The 20339-nt window shown below is 37.7% G+C and overlaps 1 protein-coding gene across 1 annotated transcript; it reads left to right on the top strand.

Annotated features, from left to right (window-relative positions):
• Window positions 1-468: 468 nt before the first annotated feature.
• LOC149848151 (glycine-rich RNA-binding protein 4, mitochondrial-like) lies at window positions 469-18603 on the top strand. Its single transcript, XM_090020363.1, has 4 exons — window positions 469-841; window positions 17707-17813; window positions 17899-17989; window positions 18206-18603. The coding sequence occupies exons 1-4, from the start codon at window positions 619-621 to the stop codon at window positions 18226-18228; spliced, it is 444 nt and encodes a 147-aa protein (XP_089876489.1). The 5' UTR covers window positions 469-618; the 3' UTR covers window positions 18229-18603.
• The last annotated feature ends 1736 nt before the right edge of the window (window positions 18604-20339 follow it).

Below are 20339 nucleotides of genomic sequence, written 5' to 3'. Positions count from 1 at the left end.
AATGATTTAGTTCTGAGTCTGATATTACCAACATTGGTGTGACCTAACCCATCCAACTATCTCACTCAACCCAAATTTGTATCTTTTGCACTGCTGAAGTCATGATGACTAATCGATACATGGGAGTAAACAACTTCCACTGCTAATGTTTAGTTTCACTTTACTCTCACACGTAAGTAACGAAACTCGACCTTCTTCCTGCGACTTGTTTAATGTATGATCTACATCATTTATTTAGTGGAGATCCACATCGAACTTATGTACAGGATTTTCTGATGACTCAAAATTCAATGGTTGACAAAACACAAAATTTTGTGATTCAAATCATGTTTTTTCATAAAAAAAATTAATTTAAGGGTCTATTTTTAATAAATTGACCATCCTGAACTCATCTATACAGTCAGTTTTGATCCGTAAGATTTAAGAGGGGGTATGAAGATGAGGATGTCATAGGGGACGAGTGGAACCGAACTCTATTTTTTCTTTTAAATTTTCAATCGATAGTACGCCAAAAGGGCCTTACAAGGGAGGAAATTGGATTATTATTGATCCCCACAGAGCGACTGTGCGAGCGAGCCCCCACGCGAAGCACGGAAGCGGTGCGTCCTCGCGGGAGCGATGCGGTCGTTGAGGAGCGCATTGGTCGGTGGTGCAGCAGCAGCCTTGCCCTCCCTCGCCTCCATCCTTCGTCGTAGCTCCTCCTCCTCATTTCTGCTGCGGAGCTACCGCTGCCTGTCGACGTCGTCGTCGTCTTCCAGACTCTTCGTCGGAGGATTATCGTGGGGAGTGGACGAGAAGTCTCTGAGGGATGCCTTCTCTTCCTTCGGAGCGGTCACCGAGGGTACTCTCTCTCTCTCTCTCTAAAATGAAGCTAATGATGACCAATTTCGGCGAACGCCTGCAAATCATATAGAGTAAGTTGGGGTGCCGCAATATGATCATTGTCGTGTTCAAGGGGTGCTTGGATGCACGATATCGGGTACTACAGCAAGTCATATCCAGAAAAATGGAATGAGTTGGGATATTGAAAGATCATGGGTGTCATGTTCAAGGGGCCATTGAATACGCCTACTTATCCCGTTTTTCTGGAAGGGTGGGATCAACATAGAGCAGTATCCCAAACTATCCCACTTTTCTGGTTTCTGTTTTGTGAACTCTGGCACAAAGAATTGGGCCTAGTCTTCTTAGGTTCTGCCAATCCACTACGCTCCCTTATGTGCCCAGTGTAGGAAAGCTTCTATTAGGAACTCCCCATACTTGGATAATGGGTAGCTCTGGGCTGTTCATCTATTTGGTTGCTTGGTTCCATGAACAACCATAATTTTAGATCGTTCGACCAAAGCATTTCGACTCTCTACCTTCTTGGCAAGTATCAGGTATATAAAGTTACATGTATTTCCATGAATCAATTAGAACAGTGATTCGAGATTCTTTCATGGAACTTTCCGCAATGAAATTATGTGCATTTTTCTCAATCAATTGAAAACCATGTGTACAACTGGTAGATTTGGGCTTCTATGCATCTTGGTTTAGATTCTGTCTGCCAATTTCACGAGCTGGTCACGTAGCATTTTTTTCTTGCATATTCTGGTAATTGACGTGTTGTCTATGGATAACGATACGATCACTTAGTTGTTTTCATCCAGTAGCTTTGTGTCTATTCTATTCACTTGCAGTTTGTTTGCTTACTATGTTCTAATCATGAAGCTGGATTAATTATTTGTTTTTTTGCTGATCTATGTTCTAACTTCTAAGTCATGAAAAAGGATTAACTGTTTCCTTTTTTCACTGATCTACTTGAAAAGATCAAATTTTGAATGAGGAGGCTAATTAATTCTTGCTTAAGAGATCTAAAGGTTTTACTAAACTGCTGGAGTATACAACATCTAGTGAAGCAATGCTTGCATGACGTGGATCCCTCAGAATGGTATGCGTATCATGACCCCTTTCTTTATCTATTGGATATGTTGAGTAAATGCCAACAATATCAATCTATCCACTTGATTGATGTTAGGGGTTTCTTGTAAAGTGTTAGGTGAGAAGTCTTAGTGCCCTTTTCTCCGCCTTTTTTTTTCTCCCTGTCCTTGATAGCTGACTTTGTGTGTGTGTGTGTGTGTGTGTGGTGGGGTGGGGTGGGGGGGGGTGGGGGGTGGGGGGTGGATACCAGTGCTAAGCAAGCGATCAAGGCATAACAAGATAATCCTACAAATGCTCAATGATCTATCGGTGAATCAAGGTGACTCGTGGTGCAAACATTGTTTAATGCTAAGTTTCAGAGCATGGAAAGAATGCATTTTCTGTAACTTTAAAGAGCCCAAACTTGTTTATGGAGTTCTTTTAGCTTTTATGAGAAGGGTTCTTTGGGGGTTAGGAAAGTTAGGTTCGTTAAGGATAGTATCTCTGTTAAGGATCATTCCTAACCTCTCTCATCTAAGAAGGTGGTGGCCCAACAGTCTATCATGGTTACTTTTATTCCTACGCTGCTGAGAAATTGGACCAAACAAATGAAATTTTCTCTGGTAGGTGTCATTGAATCCAAAAATGGGAAGTGTTGATGCAGTTTCATAAACAGCGTGTAAAGGATTTGTGAGTTTGCTTACAGACCATCCAAAGAAAGATCTAGCGGTATTAGAGTATTGTGGCAAAGGGACCTAGTGAGCAATGTTAAAATGTAAAACTGTACATATATGTATATATAATAATATTATATTATTATATATATATATATAAATACATTTTTAATTTCTTTCTTTTATGTATTTTTTTTTCCTTTATTTTTATTTTTTGTCTTTATGTCATCTAGTTCAGTTTGAACTAGAATGACTGTTGCTAGTCAAGTCCTGTCCAGACTTGACTAGCAATAGAGCTGTTGGACTGACACATTCCAACTGCTCTTAATAGAGCTGTTGGACTGACACATTCCAACAGCTCTAAATAGAGCTGTTGGACTGTGCCCAACAGCTCTATTGAGTCCTCTTTCAGCTGTGTATATAAAGGGGTGCAGCCCCTCTTGTATTTTACTCCAATGCTTCTTAAGCAATTGGTTTTTCATATCAATAAAGAATACATTTTTATTTTTATTTTGTTTCCAATTATACCCTTTTTAAGGGTTATGCTTTAGTGTCATTCTTGACACTTGCTCTTGTTAATCAAAGCTCGTGTTTCGAAGATCCCCATTTCATTTCATGGTATCAGAGCCGCGGAAGTACTAAATCTTGAGGAAAAGCTGCCTCGGTTTCCGTGCCCGTTTGCAAAAGTGTTCGCCACTTGAAGAGAAGTGTTTTATCACTTCATTGGAGAAGATTTCACATCTTGTTGTATTGTTTTTTTTTCTTTCTTTCTCATTTTCCTTCTTGTTTCTCTTCTATCCCTATTCTTTCTCTCCTTGTAATCGATGGATGACAATGATAAAGTCACCATCATGCCTATGAAACTAAGCGATACGAACTATGTAACATGGGCTTCAATCATGAAGCACCATATATGGGGAAAAGGCTTATGGGGGATTGTGGATGGTTCCGATTCGGAACCTAAGCTATCTCTTACTAAAAAGGAGGGAGATAAAGAAGTCCCTCTATCGGAAGAAGAGAAAATCAAGGCTATTGCCTCATACGAGAAGAAATGGAAAGAATGGAGAATATCTCATGCGAAGATAATGTCATGGCTTATCAATAGCGTTGACATTAAAAAATGCTCAAGTCTTGCCAAATTTGATCATGCCGATAAGGCATGGGAATACCTTAAGAATATGTATTCCCTTAAAGATATTGCACACGTGTGCAACCTCCAAGAAAAAGTTCGAATGATGACACAAGGAGACAAAACTATTCGTGAATATTACAATGGGTTGTCCGAACTTTGGGAAGAACTTTCCCTTTTAGAACCAAAGTGGCATTGTGCCGAAGACATCGAGCTTCGTCAGAAACAACTCGATGTTGAACATTTTTACCAGTTTATCACTGGATTAAGGCCGGAATTTGAAACCACTAAATCGGCCCTACTTCACCGGGGAAAAATTCCTTCTATTGTTGAAACTATTGAAGAGTTAACAATGGAAGAAAATCGTCTCCGGAAAGGTTCTTTAAAAATTGAAGATGATTCCGTTTTAGCCGTGTCTAGACCAGGGAATCATGTTCGATCATATAGGCCTCCTCACTTTAACCGACAAAATGGTGACTATGATAAGAAGAAAGTTATTTGTCATCACTGTCATGAACCGGGACACTACAGGCCACAATGTCCCAAACTTAAGGAGCTGAGAGAAAAAAGAGCTGCAATTGCTGGATCGGAGCCTAAAGATCAGGATGCACCAGTTTCCCTGGCCCAACTAATGGAGATCCTTTAGCCTCTCATCAAAGGTGCCTCTTCCTCATCTGAAGCTTCAACCGGCGCAGCAGCCTCATCTTTTTCTGATTTAGGTAAAATTTCTTGGCTTCTTGACTCCGGTGCATCTTTTCATATGACCCCAAATAATCAAAGTCTATCCAAATGTGTTAAAAATAAAACAAGTGTGTCAAAGGTCTTTACTGCTGATGGGACTTCTCTTGAAATAGAAGGAATAGGAGATTTTGAAAAAATTTATAAAACAAAAAAAATTTTTTATTCCAGAAATTAGACATGTTCCCAAATTAAATTTAAATCTTTTATCTGTATCTCAAATTTCTGATTATGGGTGTAATATTTCTTTTTCTTCTCATGGTTGTTGGGTACAGGATCGCCAGTCAGGCAAGCTGATTGGGGAAGGCCATAGAGAAGGAGGACTCTATTACATAGATTTTTTGGAAATGCCGAAGAAAGCTTTTTGTTATAATATTCAAAAAATAGAGTTGGAACTGTGGCATAAGAGACTTGGTCACCCACATATAGCCAAAATCCGACATTTTCCAAATCTAGGGAAATTTTGTAACTCTGAATCATTTGATTGTAAAGATTGTATTCTCGGCAAAATGAAAAGATTACCATTTCAGAACAGAACCTTTTTCTCTTCAAGACCACTTGAATTAATACACTCGGATGTTTGGGGTCCTGCACCAGTAATTTCTAAAGGAGGATTTGTTTACTATGTTATTTTTGTCGATGATTTCTCCCGACATACGTGGATGTACTTTCTCAAACATAAGTCTGAAGTATTTTCATACTTTCAAACTTTTCATAATATGGTTAAAAACAAATTTCAAAATGATATTACTATTTTTCGCACAGATTCAGGGGGAGAGTTTTTATCCACTGATTTTCAAAATTATCTTAAATTGCATGGCATCACACATCAAAGATCTTGTCCTTATACACCTCAACAAAATGGACTGGCAGAACGAAAACATCGCCATATTATAGAAACCACTAGAACTTTATTAATAGCAAATCAAGTCCCTAAAGACTTTTGGGCAGAAGCTGCCTTAACTGCCACCTATCTCATTAATAGGATGCCATCTTCTTCGTTACAAAATATCACTCCCATTGAAAAACTTATGAACATTTCTCCAGACTACTCTAGATTAAGAATATTTGGGTGCAAATGTTTCATATTTACTGACAAAAATGATAAACTTTCTCCTTGTGCAATTCCCTGTGCCTTTTTAGGATATGCTGAAAACCAGAAAGGTTATAGATGTTTTGACTTCAAAAATAATAAACTATATGTGTCTAGAAATGTTTCCTTTCTTGAAAAGGAGAGCTTCTTTGATTTTAGAAAATTAAAAGACGTCACTGAGTACTCCTTTTTGCTAGATCTAACATCAACATCTGATGAATATGACCTTGATTGTAACTTTGATGATGATCCAAGAATTATTGATCTTAATGTTGAAAATGAAGAAGTTCATAGAGATACTAGTATTCAATATTCCAGGCGACAAGAGTCTAATACTCCATGTGCACTTGAGAAATATTCTAACATTCCAACTAGACAATCATCCCGAATCTCGAGGCCTCCAGAAAAGTTTGTATCATACGAGTCTTTCTCACCCACATATAGGGCAGTTATTGCATTAATTCACTCATATGAAGAACCATCCACATATTTTCAAGCAAAAAATGATATCAAATGGATAGAAGCCATGAAAGTTGAATTAGATGCACTTGAAAAGGCTTCTACATGGAATATTCAAGATCTTCCTCCAGGGAAGAAAACTATAGGATGTCGATGGGTTTATAAAATTAAAACCAAGAGTGATGGTACTCTTGAAAGATATAAAGCCCGTTTAGTAGCCAAAGGTTATGCCCAAGAATATGGGATTGATTATGAAGAAACCTTTGCTCCGGTGGCTCGTATGACTACTGTCCGAACCTTAATTGCCTTAGCTTCTATCAAAAAATGGTCTATTTTTCAAATGGATGTCAAAAATGCTTTTTTAAATGGAAAGCTAGTTGAAGAAGTATATATGGAACCCCCTCCTGGTCTAAGTATTCCTAAGGGTAAAGTCCTTCGCTTAGAAAAAGCTCTTTATGGACTTAAACAAGCACCAAAAGCTTGGTATGATAGGTTTAGTCGTGTTATGATTGATATTGGTTTTCAATTCTGTTTAACTGACACTGCTTTGTTTATTAAGAATTCTGATGCAGGGATCATTGTGCTTCTTCTCTATGTGGATGATATGATCATCACCGGAAGCGATAAACAGGGAGTTGAAACAATCAAAACACTTCTTAAATCTCATTTTGAAATGACTGATTTGGGCTTGTTGAGATATTTTTTAGGCATTGAAGTTGCTTATTCTCCTAGAGGATATTTATTATCTCAGACTAAATTTGCTTTTGATATTGTTTTCAGGTCTGGTATTACTGATGATAAGAAAGTTGACACTCCAGAAGTTGTTAATGTTAAAATGAAGATTGATGATGGAGAACTTCTTGCAGACCCTACTCCTTACAGACAGCTTGTCGGGGCACTTTCCTATCTATCCATTACCAGACCAGATATAGCACATGCTGTTCATACAGCAAGTCAATTTCAACATGCTCCTACTTCTGTTCATATGGGAGCAGTCATGCGTATTATCAGATACATCAAGTCCTCTCTTTCACGAGGACTTTTCTTATCTTCCTCCTCTTCTCTTGATTTAATTGCATATACTGATGCTGATTGGGGAGGTGATCCCAATAACAGACACTCAACCACTGGCTTTTGTGTCTTTTTAGGGGAATCATTAATCTCGTGGAGGTGTAAAAAGCAGCAGAAGGTATCTCTCTCATCCACCGAAGCTGAATACAGAGCCATGGCAACCACGACCATGGAAGTAGTTTGGCTCCGACGACTGCTTGCTGACATGGGAGTTGAAGCAACAAAGGCTTCACAAATGTGTTGTGACAACAAAAGTGCGATCTATATTGCCAGTAACAGAACATTCCACGAACGCACCAAACACATCGAAATGGATTGTCACTACGTCAGAGAGGAATATCTACACGGGATAATTGATCTGCCATATGTCACTTCAGAATATCAGTTAGCAGACCTCTTTACAAAGCCTCTCGCTGCTCCCCGATTTCACTTTCTCTTAGACAAACTTTCGCTCATTGTACCGTAAGTTTGAGGGGGAGTGTTAAAATGTAAAACTGTACATATATGTATATATAATAATATTATATTATTATATATATATATATAAATACATTTTTAATTTCTTTCTTTTATGTATTTTTTTTTCCTTTATTTTTATTTTTTGTCTTTATGTCATCTAGTTCAGTTTGAACTAGAATGACTGTTGCTAGTCAAGTCCTGTCCAGACTTGACTAGCAATAGAGCTGTTGGACTGACACATTCCAACAGCTCTTAATAGAGCTGTTGGACTGACACATTCCAACAGCTCTAAATAGAGCTGTTGGACTGTGCCCAACAGCTCTATTGAGTCCTCTTTCAGCTGTGTATATAAAGGGGTGCAGCCCCTCTTGTATTTTACTCCAATGCTTCTTAAGCAATTGGTTTTTCATATCAATAAAGAATACATTTTTATTTTTATTTTGTTTCCAATTATACCCTTTTTAAGGGTTATGCTTTAGTGTCATTCTTGACACTTGCTCTTGTTAATCAAAGCTCGTGTTTCGAAGATCCCCATTTCATTTCAAGCAACTGTGTAGGGTTGAGTGTTTTAATCTCCATCAGATTTCAAAATGGATTGAAGGATGAGCCCTTCATTCTTATGGTTGTTTACAACCAAATGACTGCAAATAGAAAACATGACTTTTGGAAGAAGCTACAATTGTTGAGATCACAATTTACCCTGCCTTGGTGTTATTGGATTTCAACTTTATCCTGCTAATGGGAGATTGTAGCTCTTCAGTAGTTAGTAATTAGATGCATTGCATCCAGGGGTTTGTATACGATGAAAGTTTCATCGGTGCTTCATTTGGGGGTTGCAGATACTCTCGGTCCAACAATAGGCTTAGCCCTTGCTTGACAGATTCTTGTTTTTAAATGAGTTCATTGATATGCACCATGGTTTGAATGGGTGGATCTAATTCCACACACTATTTTAGACCATGATACTATAGTTCTGGAGTGGGAAAATAGTGAAGCAAGGGGATCACCATTTAGACTCGAAGCTTGGTGATTGACTGTGCCTAGCTTTAAGGAGACGGTTGGGGATTGATGGCCTTACCAGTACTAGGACAATTGGCAGGTTGGTGGTTATGAAGGAAGCTATTCATGATAAAAAAGGAAAATGCAGACTGGACCAAAAACAAATGGAACAACAAATTTAACTATATTGACAACTGAGAGAAGGATTCATGTAGCTTGTAAGAGAGGCAAAAGGACACTGACAAAGGTGACACTGACCAGATGTGGGGAGAAATAGAAAGTTTAGCTGGGATTAAGACATGACAAATAAGAGAAGAACTAAAATGGAAGCAAAGTCCAGAGCTTTCTAGCTATGTCAGGGACCAAAATACAAAGTCTTTCATCAATTTACTTCACAAGGAAGAAGACATCCAAATAAAATCTATGAGAATTAAAGAGGTTTTTGTGGAAGGAATCTCGTTGCTTTGAAGAATTGTTCAACTGCTATGATGGAGGAGGGGATCACTTGGTAGGGCATGTCACTGTCCGCCACAACATTGTGCTCGAGAGTGCATTTACAGTGGAGGAATTGAAAAAGGCCATATGGGTGTCGGTGAAGGGCAAAAGAGCCAGGCCCGATGGCTTTACCTTAGACTTCTGGAAAGCTTTTTGGTCATGTTTTAAAGATGGTCTCCTTGATTTCTTGACTGAGTTTCATGCAAGTCCAAGCCTTTAAGGGTTCTTAACAGATCTTTTCTCGTTGTAATACTGAAGGATGCAAAAGATATCATGAAGTTCAAACTGATCTTGCTCTTTGGAAGTCCATATAAAATCTTAGTCAAAGTCCTAGTTTCAAGGCTGAAATGGGTTATGCATGAGGTGATCTTACCAAGGTTGTAAGTATGGTATTGTTACCCGTATCGGTTAGGTTCAAAATAAGATACATATCATATTGTATTGTAAAAAATTCTAAATTTTTAATAAAATGTTTTAAAAATTCTAAAAAATCATGAAAAATCATGAAAAATCATGAAAAATCATAAAAAAATTAACAAAAATTCTAAAAAAATCACAACACATGAAACAATGACGAATTGCACAAAATACAACCATAAAATTACATATGAAACAATTATGTCTCTATGAGCTGCATAAGACATCATAACTAAGTTTTTTTAAAATAACACATGAAACCAAGGTTGTCAGTATCGTACGATATGGTACACACTTATATCATGATACGAGTGTGTATCGTACCCGCATCGGGTGTATCGTACGATACACCTTTGGTGCACTTTAAAAAGGCCAAAAATTATTATTATTTATTTATTTTGGGTTTTAAATACCTTTTGAGGGCCAACTTCTCCATTTGTCTAGAAGCCATTGAAAGTTATTTTTTCACCCAAAGAAGTGGGTTAAGATTAAAAAAAAAATGCATTTCCACAATTTTTTCACTCAAGAAAATGGGTTAAGGTAAAAAATCTTTATTATGAGTAAAATTACAAAGTTACTCTCCATTTTTTTTTTGAAAATTAAAGATTTATATCAAGATAGAAATCAGACTCTACACTCCTCCAACAAAGATGACATCAGATGATCTGGCATGGCAACGGTACACTCAAGTAATGAGTGGAAACCGATTGAAAATCGAGTGCCAGTATTGCCATAATTTTTTTGTTTATGTAGTATGAAAGTATGGGTCTTGTGGCATGTTTTTAATTGCAAGATATTTAATATTTTTCATTGTTCTTGTGAGATAGTTGATGTTTAATGATGTCTTATGCAGCTCATAGAGACATAAATGCTTCATATGTGATTTTATAGCTGTATTTTGTGTAATTCTTCATTATTTGATGTGATATTATTTTTTTAGAATTTTTACTATTTTTTGTGTTTTCTTGATTTTTTTACAACAACAACAACAACAACAACAACTACGCCTTCATCCCAAAACAATTGGGGTCAGCGATATGAACCAAAAAAGAAATTCATTTTGGGTCTTCCACATGAATCCTTTTCCTCCAATCATTTCTATCCAATGCCATGTCCTCGGTGAGGTTCAAAGCATTCATATCCTTTTCTATCATCTCCATCCAAGTCTTCCTAGGCCTACCCCGACCTCTTTTAACTAATATATTTTCCCATTTCTCCAACCTTCTAACTGGAGCCTCATTAGGCCTTCGCCGAATATGTCCAAACCACCGTAAACGATTCTCTCGCATCTTATTTTCAATGGGTGCAACACCTACCTTCTTACGTATCTCCTCGTTTTGAATCTTATCTTTTATTGTATTTCCACACATCCATCTAAGCATCCGCATCTCAGCTACACTCATTTTTTGAATATGATGTCTCTTGGCAGCCCAACATTCCGTACCATATAGTAAAGCGGGTCTAATAGTCGTCCTATAAAACTTTCCCTTCAACCGCAATGGCATTCTACGATCGCACAACACTCCAGTTGCACTTTTCCATTTCATCCATCCAACCTTTATCCTATGATTTACATCTCCATCAATTTCTCCATACTTTTGAATGATGGATCCCAAATATTTGAAATAATCATTCACCGGTATTTCTTGCTCACCAAGCTTCACTACACTCCCATCACTACTTCGTTGCTTACTAAACCGACATTCCATATATTCAGTCTTACTCTTACTCAACTTAAAACCTCTAGCTTCCAATGTTTGTCTCCATAATTCTAACTTAGCATTAACCCCAGCTCTAGACTCATCAATCAAAACAATATCATCAGCAAACAACATACACCACGGTACATTTTCTTGAATTGATCTCGTAAGCTCATCCATCACTATCGCAAATAGGAAAGGGCTTAAAGCAGATCCTTGATGTAACCCAACCGTTATCGGAAAATTGGTTGTCACTCCTCCACAAGTGCGGACATTGGTCACACCGGTATTTCTTGATTTTTTTAGATTTTTGAAATTTTTTATTAAAAATTTACGATATGATTATGAAATGATACGATACAATGTTACTATTGGCCCGATTGATACGGGTAACGATACACCACTTACAACCTTGCATCAAACTAACCAAGTTTTTTAAAAATTTATCATCAATCATCATTTTTACATGTTTTTTACTTAATCTAAATGCATAGATGTGATCTCTATGCTTGATTTAATAGAAAACATGTATTGGTTTATACAATTTTCATGCTTAGATGTGTTTGTAGTTGAACAAAAAAAATCAATGGTTTATATTACATCATAAACTTGATTAACTAAAAAACAAGATTTTTTGTTAAATTGATTCAATCCAAAGCATGACTCTTAGTGAACAAACAATGATAAACACATCTATAGGTTTGGATTAAGCATTAAACACATGTAAGTGTGTCTTTTAAAGGGGTCTGGGACTGTTTGGGAGATAAATGGTCCGGAACTTACATATTACTCTCTCTCTCTCTCTCTCTCTATATATATATATATATATATATATATAGGGCTACAAGAATATGAGAACTGAAAATATGAAACTACTGTATGAACCTAGATTTTATGGGTTTTTTTGTTTCTTTTTTCTTGAATCTAACCATACATATGTGATCTACATGCTTGGTTTTATAAGGGCCAACTCTTGAATCATCTGATTACTATGCATCTTCTTTGTTCTTTTTGTATTTGTCTACAATATTCAGATATTAATTAGAATACAAGTATTAAAGTGGATCCACTAACATATATCTTAATGTTACCTTTGCTTTAGTCTCATGTTGTAGGCGACACAACAAATACAAGATCATTTAATTGAGAGTGCTCCAATCTATTCCTTTTCTTTGTGTGGATGCGATAAAAAAAACTCCAAATTCTCTCGCATGCACTTTCACTGTATCCTTAACTCAATATACATTGTGCAAACCTAGATAATGAAGGATCATCCCTACCAAACCTATTCCATCATTGATCTAAACCAACAAAAGAAAAATATATCATGACAGAAAATCCTTGCAACACAAAAATACATAATTAAATATAATAACATTGAATTTCAAATGCATACCTGGCTGCAATGAGCTACACAATTGGATTGCGTTCTTTCGTCCAAAGTCTCCCTCATTTTGTTCATACTTGGTTAACACTTAATGAATGTCTCTAGGGGCTATGATCTCTATTAAGTTTCTCAATGGAGTTCAAAACGTCTTTTGTACTTCTCTATCATATACGAATGTGATGGAGAATTTGATGGCAAGATTGAAGAGGCAACAACATGAATGTCTTGATGGAGCTGGTGAGTCCATCTCTTATCAATCACCTTCCAAACTGACATATAATACTTTTTCTTGTTGCTGAAAAGTTCTCTAATATGTTTTGCCCTATCCATATCATCATAGGGCATAGTTGGAGCCTTAGTTGTCAAAAGTGCTAGTCAGCGGAGCCTAGGTGGAAGACCCTTAAAAGGACTAGTCGAGGCCTTGGCGGGACAAAAAATAAAACATCAAGAAAAACAAAATTTTTACAATAAATAGTTAAATTTAATAACAAACATATGATTGTAACTATGTATTAAGTGTGTAATTCACTGTAACATATCGCAAAATTCATAAAATTGCATAATATTGAACATACATCAAAACTTGGCACACCATCCGATTACTCTATATACACACATATGTGTATAGATAGAGAGAATGAGGATTATCCTGCCCTTGTTTCATTAGGTCACTGTTAGGACCCTAAAAAAATCACATTTTTTAGATGTTTTATACTCAATCTTAACCGTTAGATGTGTTTATGATTGTTGTTGAATGGAGAACATATAATTGATTAAGCATCTTTATGCCCAGATGTGTATTTTAAAGAGGTAAAAAAATCATAAGTTGATATCATACTAAAATTTTATGATAAAATGTTCACATTTTTTACATCAAATCAATTTGAAACAAAGCTTGTTTTTCAATAAATAAGTATTGATAAACGCATCTAATGGTTCAAATTGAACATAAAACACCTAAAACTTTGATATTTGGAGGGTCTTATCGGTGACGTAAAGAAAAAGGAGATAGGATGAACCCCATTCTCATATATATATATATATATGGGTTAATCTAACATTAAACTAGTGTTTAACGTTACATGGATTCAACCTTATTAAGGTCTTTTGGAGAGAATTGAAAAGTCAAACACCTTTTCCTAAAAAGTAACTTTATGAATATATCAAAGTTACCTTTTTTTATCTAAAAAAGTAATCATGTATCTTTAAAAATGCCTTCTTTTAAGGGTATTTGAATCATTTTAATAAAGTTGATTCCATTTTATGTTAAACACAAGTAGTTGAATGTTATATTAACCCTATATAGATAGATAAATAACTAAAAAAAGATTATATATATGTGTGTCAAAAACACATGAATATATGTAAACAACAAATCTAAAAAAAAAGAAAAAAAGATAAAAAGGGAGAAAAAGGAAGAAAAAAAAAGAAGAGTAGAGGGTAGGGATGGCACTGGACCGGGGCGGGGGACAAGGTCTCCACCCCTGCCCCGTCTCAAAATCCGAACCTCCATCCCTGCACGGGGATGGATTTTAACCTCCACCCCCGCCTCCATCCCTGGTCCAAATGGGGGCGAGGCGGGGCCCCGTTTCCCCTCGGTCTATAGTCATTCCTTGAAGGATTGGGGATGGGGAGGGGCGGGGCAAGGCGGGGATTGGGACGGGGACGGGGCGGGCGGGGGAAAGCGTAAGTCCATCCCCGCACGAGGATAGATTTTAACCTTCATCCCCGTTTCGTGCCCTTCAACCCCGGTCCAAACGGGGTGAGGCGGGACCCCGTTATCTCCCGGTTCACTGCCATCCCTAGTGGAGGGGCGAGAAGAGGAAGAAGAAGAAAAAAAAAAGGGAAAAAGGGAGAAGAAAAAGAGGAAGAAGAAAAAGAGGAAGAAGAAGAAAAGAGAAGCCAGAGGGGTGAAAGGAGGAGGAAGAAGAAAAAGAGAAGAAAAAAAATTAAAAAATAAGAATATAAAAAAGAAAAACAAAAGAAGAAAGGAGAAAACAAAAGCTTTTGGGACGGGAGGAAGAAGAAAAAAAAGAAAAAAAGAAAGGAGACAAAAAAAAAATAACAACCATGTCCTTGCAACCTAGGCAAGGACAACCTTCGCAGCCTAGGTCGAAAAACAGGGCCCTACCGCCTAGACTTATAAGGCTAGGCGGTGGCTCTACGCTGCCTAGGCACAGTTTTTGACAATTAAGGTTGGAGCCTCGTCACTTTCCACTCTCCTCAACAGTTTCACAAGTGACATTGGCTTCCTAAAAAACATACTACAACTCTTCCAAAACTCTATGGAGAAGACTCTCTATTATCTCAACCCCAATAGGTTTTTGTGCAATCCTCATTGCAAACCACTCATCTGAAGCAAACATTTGCTTTAATTCATTTTGATGAATGACAAGGCTCTATACAGTCAAAACATTTGTAGCAAACCTTGTCGATGTAGGATATATTAACTCAAGTCCCTTTGGTAAACCTCATCAAGTTTAAGATAACTGAATGATTATAAATGAATTTTGTTACTTTTTTTTTTATATCTCAATGTACTCAATCATTTGCTTGGAGGCCATGACAAAACATATATCTAGTTGGGCTTCAGGGGTCGTCCTAGGTGGGAAATAGGAACCAATCTCATGTCCTGGACTCATAAACCGTCTATCCCCTCCCTTCCTTCCCCTACTACTACCACCAGGTTCACCACAAGATGGTGCACGTCCAATACCACTACTGCCTGTCCCTACCTCCACCCTCTTGCCCTTTTACTGCCGTAAAAACTCTAACTCCTCTTCAATGGGGCCGGTCACGCTATTGGTTGTTTTCCCATATACCTCAGATGGCATTTTTGACTCTTTCCAAGGTTAGACATATGGTAGCTCCCAATTTTTGTCGTCTCCTACTGTTTTTTGTCTCTTCTTCTGAGATTTCTTCAAAAGCTCATGCATCTAGCATTTCACAACATCTGACAGTTTCAAATAAGTGCATGTAGTTGTATTTTTCCTTGTGTTGGCTAAATGATGTTTCATTCCTAAAATGCCTCCATGAATATGCCTCTTACAATAGTTGCACCTGTTCAACATCCTCATAAATTGGTCTATGATCTCATGTGGGTCTCTTGATGCAGTCATGCTCCAAATATGTTGAATCAAACCCTCGAGGGTTTGAATTTGAGGGTTAGAGGGCACGAAAATGTGTGTATGATGTAAATGGGTGGATTAGGATAAATCACCCTACTAGGGCTCAAATCTAGCAAAAACTCCAATTTCTAGGCTAGGTAGGATGAAAATGAGTGAGATTTAAGGGTTAGAAGAAAAAAAAATGGTTGGGTAGAACAAAAATTGGTGAGATTTGAGGCAAACTACATTTCTATGGCTCGGATGTAGCAAAACCCCCATTTTTTATGGTGAATTTAATCTCAAAATAGGATGGGTAAGCCTAAAAAATGGGTTTGGGGATAGAGAGAATGAAAAAAGGGGGTCAAAATGACTTTTGAGGTCTAAAAAATGGCCCCCGTAAGTGGCCGGTCGCTACTTTTCTGGCATTGAAAAAGAAAAAAAAACAGTTTCGACTTGTACAATATAGGGTCTATGTAACACAAACTCTTTTAATAGGGCACCACACCCATGCGGGTGAGACACTTGGACATGAATTCCTTTGTGTCAGGTGAAGTCAACCACATTAAGGTCTATTTTTGTCGAAAAGTAGATTCAGTTAACCCTAACCAAGTCCAATTTTCTCTCTCTCTCTCTCTCTCTCTATATATATATATATATATCCATGCCTCCACACTAGTGTGGTGTTATTTTTAATTGATGAGGAATAGCAATTGTAGATTGTTAATTTGATTTATTATATGAATTTATGCATGATGAATTGATGATATGATAATTGTTTTTATTTAATTAGTGTTAACTTAAAACTATTAAAAATTATATATATACTCTCCCTGCACACCCAAATTTTTTTAAAGTGCCGCATCCACACCTGCACCTATGTGACATAGTATAGGGTGTATCGTACGGCACTGTGCCCGTATCCGCACCTGCACCTGCACCCATATTGTACGATACATATCATATTGGTACAATTATACCAATACTATTTACTACTTGAATCGTGTGGGTTCCCCCACTGATAGTACAATATATCGTATCATATGATATGATATGATACTGACAACACTGATTTTTGAAAATTCTGTGCCATTGATTTTCAAGCCTTAAAAGGTCCTTCTTATGCATCATAATAGGATGATCCAAGAGTCGGTTTCTATAAAACTAAACACATTTGTATGGATGGTGAAATTTAAGAAAAAAAACCCATAAAAATCTCTGTTCATACTCCAGTTTACATATTTCCATTCAACATATTCTAGTAGCCCTATATATGCTCATTTGGCATGTTTCAAGCTCCAATGAGGCTGTAATTGATGGGCATTATGGATCCAGTAATTGTGGTCATCTCCAACACTGGAACCTGCCAAATTCCCATCAGAATTTGGATTATTCGGACACCGGAGGTGTAAAACGTGTTCTATGAGGCTTGGGTTTTTAATGTTTCACTGATGGGTTCTCCGTACGGTGTCCTGCAACAGATTTAGCCACTGGTGGCATACACCCGTGGATTAGTGTGATAAACTCACATACATCCATAAATGGTCTTATCATAGATTTATATGCGTGTATTTTGGATGATGAGCACAAGCTTACTCGGGCTTGAATTGACTGGGTTTGTTTATGATTCATCAATCAAGAGCAATTTAACTATTTACTAATCCTCTGCATAGATTTACAGAAAACAAGTGTTATACAAATGGGGTAGCACTTTTTTTTTCTCAGACATCATCGCCTAACAATCCAGCTCCTTATGTACCTAGAATTTTATACATGTAAAAGTTGGAGCAAGAACAGTTCATGCTTGAACTTTGAGCTCAGTAGAAATGGTCGCGAACTGTGTTTGAACAACCTTGGCTCAAACTCAGCTTTTCTGCTGCCTTACGTGCACAAAGCATGGATAGCATGCATTCTTGAGTTCATTGCAGCAACGCTGCATATACTTTGTCCTGTTTGGTGCAAGTCTTCCTACTGTCACTTGTGAGTGCTTGCTAAGTAATACTGATCCAAGGACCAAAAAATTGGCAGTTTCTGATAGATTATTTATAGAGTTGCTACTCAACGACTATGCTTTCAATGTGGCAGTGAGGATCATCTACGACAGGGATTCTGGAAGATCAAGAGGATTTGGATTTGTATATTTCTCAAATGAGGATGATGCTAAATCTGCAAAAGATGCCATGGATGGCAAGGTTTGGCGAACTCTGCAAGTTTCTGGTGACACATTTCATCACCAAAGATTCTAAATCTTTTGTCTAAACAGTATCTATTTTGCAGGCATTGTTGGGTAGACCTCTGCGGATAAGCTTTGCTATTGAGAAGGTCAGGGGGAGCCCGCTTGTAGTACCTCGCCTGCCTTCTCTAGAAGGTGAGGGTCATCACTAAAAATCATGATAGGCTATTGCACTCATTTATTCTTTTTTGTTACAATCTTTAGTGCTGAACGACTGCGTTTCTTTTTCTTAAAGCTGATAAAATACGATAGCCAACTATGTTATATCTATCTGTAGAGAGTAATAACTGATTACTGCCATGATCGTGCTACTGAGATGAATCACTGCTCCCATCCTATGTGTATTACCAGAATTGTGTGGTGCAAAGACATGAAAAGCATATATTACCATTGCTGCAGCCACCCAGCATAGTCCATCTCAAAAGTTTGAACAGAACAGTTAAGATTGTAGTTGTTTGATGGATGGCTTCAGTAACATCATCCTTCTTGAAGGTAGAGAGCAATGCATACTGAGTGGCTCCAGCCTCAACTTCACGGTTATGGATCCAGGCAAACATGGAGGATGGGAGGACTGGGAGTTTTATAAGATGGGGCATCATACCAGAGATTACCATGGATTATACAATTGTTCTCAGTCATCCTACAAAGCACATGACAAGTCACAGATCTTATTCCCGGGAAAATCTCATGGTGCTTTTTTTTATTGGGAAAATATCAGCACATATAATATAAAAATGCATAGGATATACTAAAAAAGTACATAAAAAATATAAATAATACAAAATACTAAAAAAAATATACATTCCTTGCCCACGCTCATCTGGTAAGGGTGACTTGTGCATGTCACGAGTTCAAAATCCATGGAGGCCCTTGCTGCAAGGGTTTTATCAACAAAGGGGCCTGCCAAGCCTTAGTGTTTTTTGCTTTGCTAATCTGAAAAATGCCTTAAATTTTGTACAACTTAGCGTACAATGAAATGATGGGTCATTGTTCTACTTAGCTGATGGCATGGATGTCAAAGAAAAAGGAGAAAAATGACGTCTTGATCTGCTGTGATGAAATTGAAAATCAATTCTCAACGTCTCTCCATCATTTTGTCCTTAAAACTCCACAAGCCCCTGATTTGGAACTTCTGGGGGCATGTAAAACATAGAGGCTTTCAATGTGCCACTACCATGATAGAGAAAGGATAAACGACACCCCCTTGGGGGGTTTTTGGCCTTAGTAGTGCCAGTCCTAAGCCTGGATAAATGCGAAAGGTTGGCTTAAGCGACAAACAAACATGAAACCCTTTCGATATCCTATGGGTATCAATCCTAATGGCCGATGCCATGTAGGTGAGAGAAGGCATGATGACGATAATTCTCTTGGATGAAGTGCAATTCTCTCTATCAAGCCAGCTCTTTCGATTCTAAAAGTCAGTATCTTGGTGGCTATCTTGTTTGACTGTGTTTGGGGTGGAGAGGATAAGGGTGACAGTAGATAGCTGGAGGGGACTTATTTTCAAATTGAATCATTCAAAATTTTTTGCTTCCCACTGTTGGATTATTTTATGATAACTACATAAGCTCTTAACTTTGCTTCAATCTAACTCCTGTCCCTTGGGGAGCGGTTTTTGTCACCCCAAACATTGGAAAGGCCATTTTCATGTGAAAACTGGCCTCTTTCCCATGGGGACTGAAAATAAGGTCCCTTCAGGACATTCCCATTCCCCTCTCCATGGGGAAGCACTTTCCTGTGGAAGAGTGCATGCTGCCTGAAACACGCTTCTTGTGGGCGTTGTGTAACGCATGCACCATTATGATTTGTAACTGAGAGCAGGAAATGGAGACTATTAACATCGAGTTCTAGTTTGCAAACCTGCCGCAATCCAACACACATGAATTATTGTACTTGAGTTCAAAGGAGAGAGAGAGAGAGAGAGAGAGAGAGAGAGAGAGAGAGAGAGAGAGAGAGAGAGAGAGAGAGACCTCTGGTGGTCATGCAGCAGACCTCACATCAGAAGACAACTCTTGTCATGCAGGGTTAGGAATCTCACATAGTTCATGGGCATGTGGGGGCCCTAAAGTCTTGCATGTTTAGCCTTTCAAGTGATCAAGTTTCTGTGTGCTCAACTGTGAAAGTATGTAATTTGTTAGAAAATGAAGTGAAAACAGGTTACAAATCCAAAGAAAAGCTTGCAGTTAGGAAAAGTAAAATCTAAAACCTTGTTGGACATCTTATGCATACCCTTGTTAAAAAGGGTCAAGATTGGCTGTATCTTAGCTTAGGTTACATTATCTCTGGTAATGTAAATAGAAATGACTATGCTGAGGATGGTGATGGTTGTAGGAATTGGGATTGTGGTACGTACAGTGAAGGCTAGAGTAGAAGTGAGAAAATGGTTGATATTAATGACCTGATTCAGGGGGATCCTTGATATGATTATCGAGTTTTTTGTCTGTTTCAGCAAAGGTAGGAGCTGAGATATTTTATCCTTTTCTGG

Source organism: Nuphar pumila, chromosome 1, assembly GCF_984573655.1.
Source record: "Nuphar pumila chromosome 1, dmNupPumi1.hap1.1, whole genome shotgun sequence".
Taxonomy (NCBI): Eukaryota; Viridiplantae; Streptophyta; class Magnoliopsida; order Nymphaeales; family Nymphaeaceae; genus Nuphar; species Nuphar pumila.
Note: the sequence above shows the minus strand (reverse complement) of the source record. Positions and strands in the feature narration are given on the sequence as shown.

Bases quoted from the DNA above. Each gene is read 5' to 3' on its own strand.
- LOC149848151 (XM_090020363.1), top strand. From the start codon at position 619: ATGCGGTCGTTGAGGAGCGCATTGGTCGGTGGTGCAGCAGCAGCCTTG. The intron at 842-17,706 runs GTACTCTCTCTC...TCAATGTGGCAG, and splicing joins CTTCGGAGCGGTCACCGAGG to TGAGGATCATCTACGACAGG. The intron at 17,814-17,898 runs GTTTGGCGAACT...TCTATTTTGCAG, and splicing joins AAGATGCCATGGATGGCAAG to GCATTGTTGGGTAGACCTCT.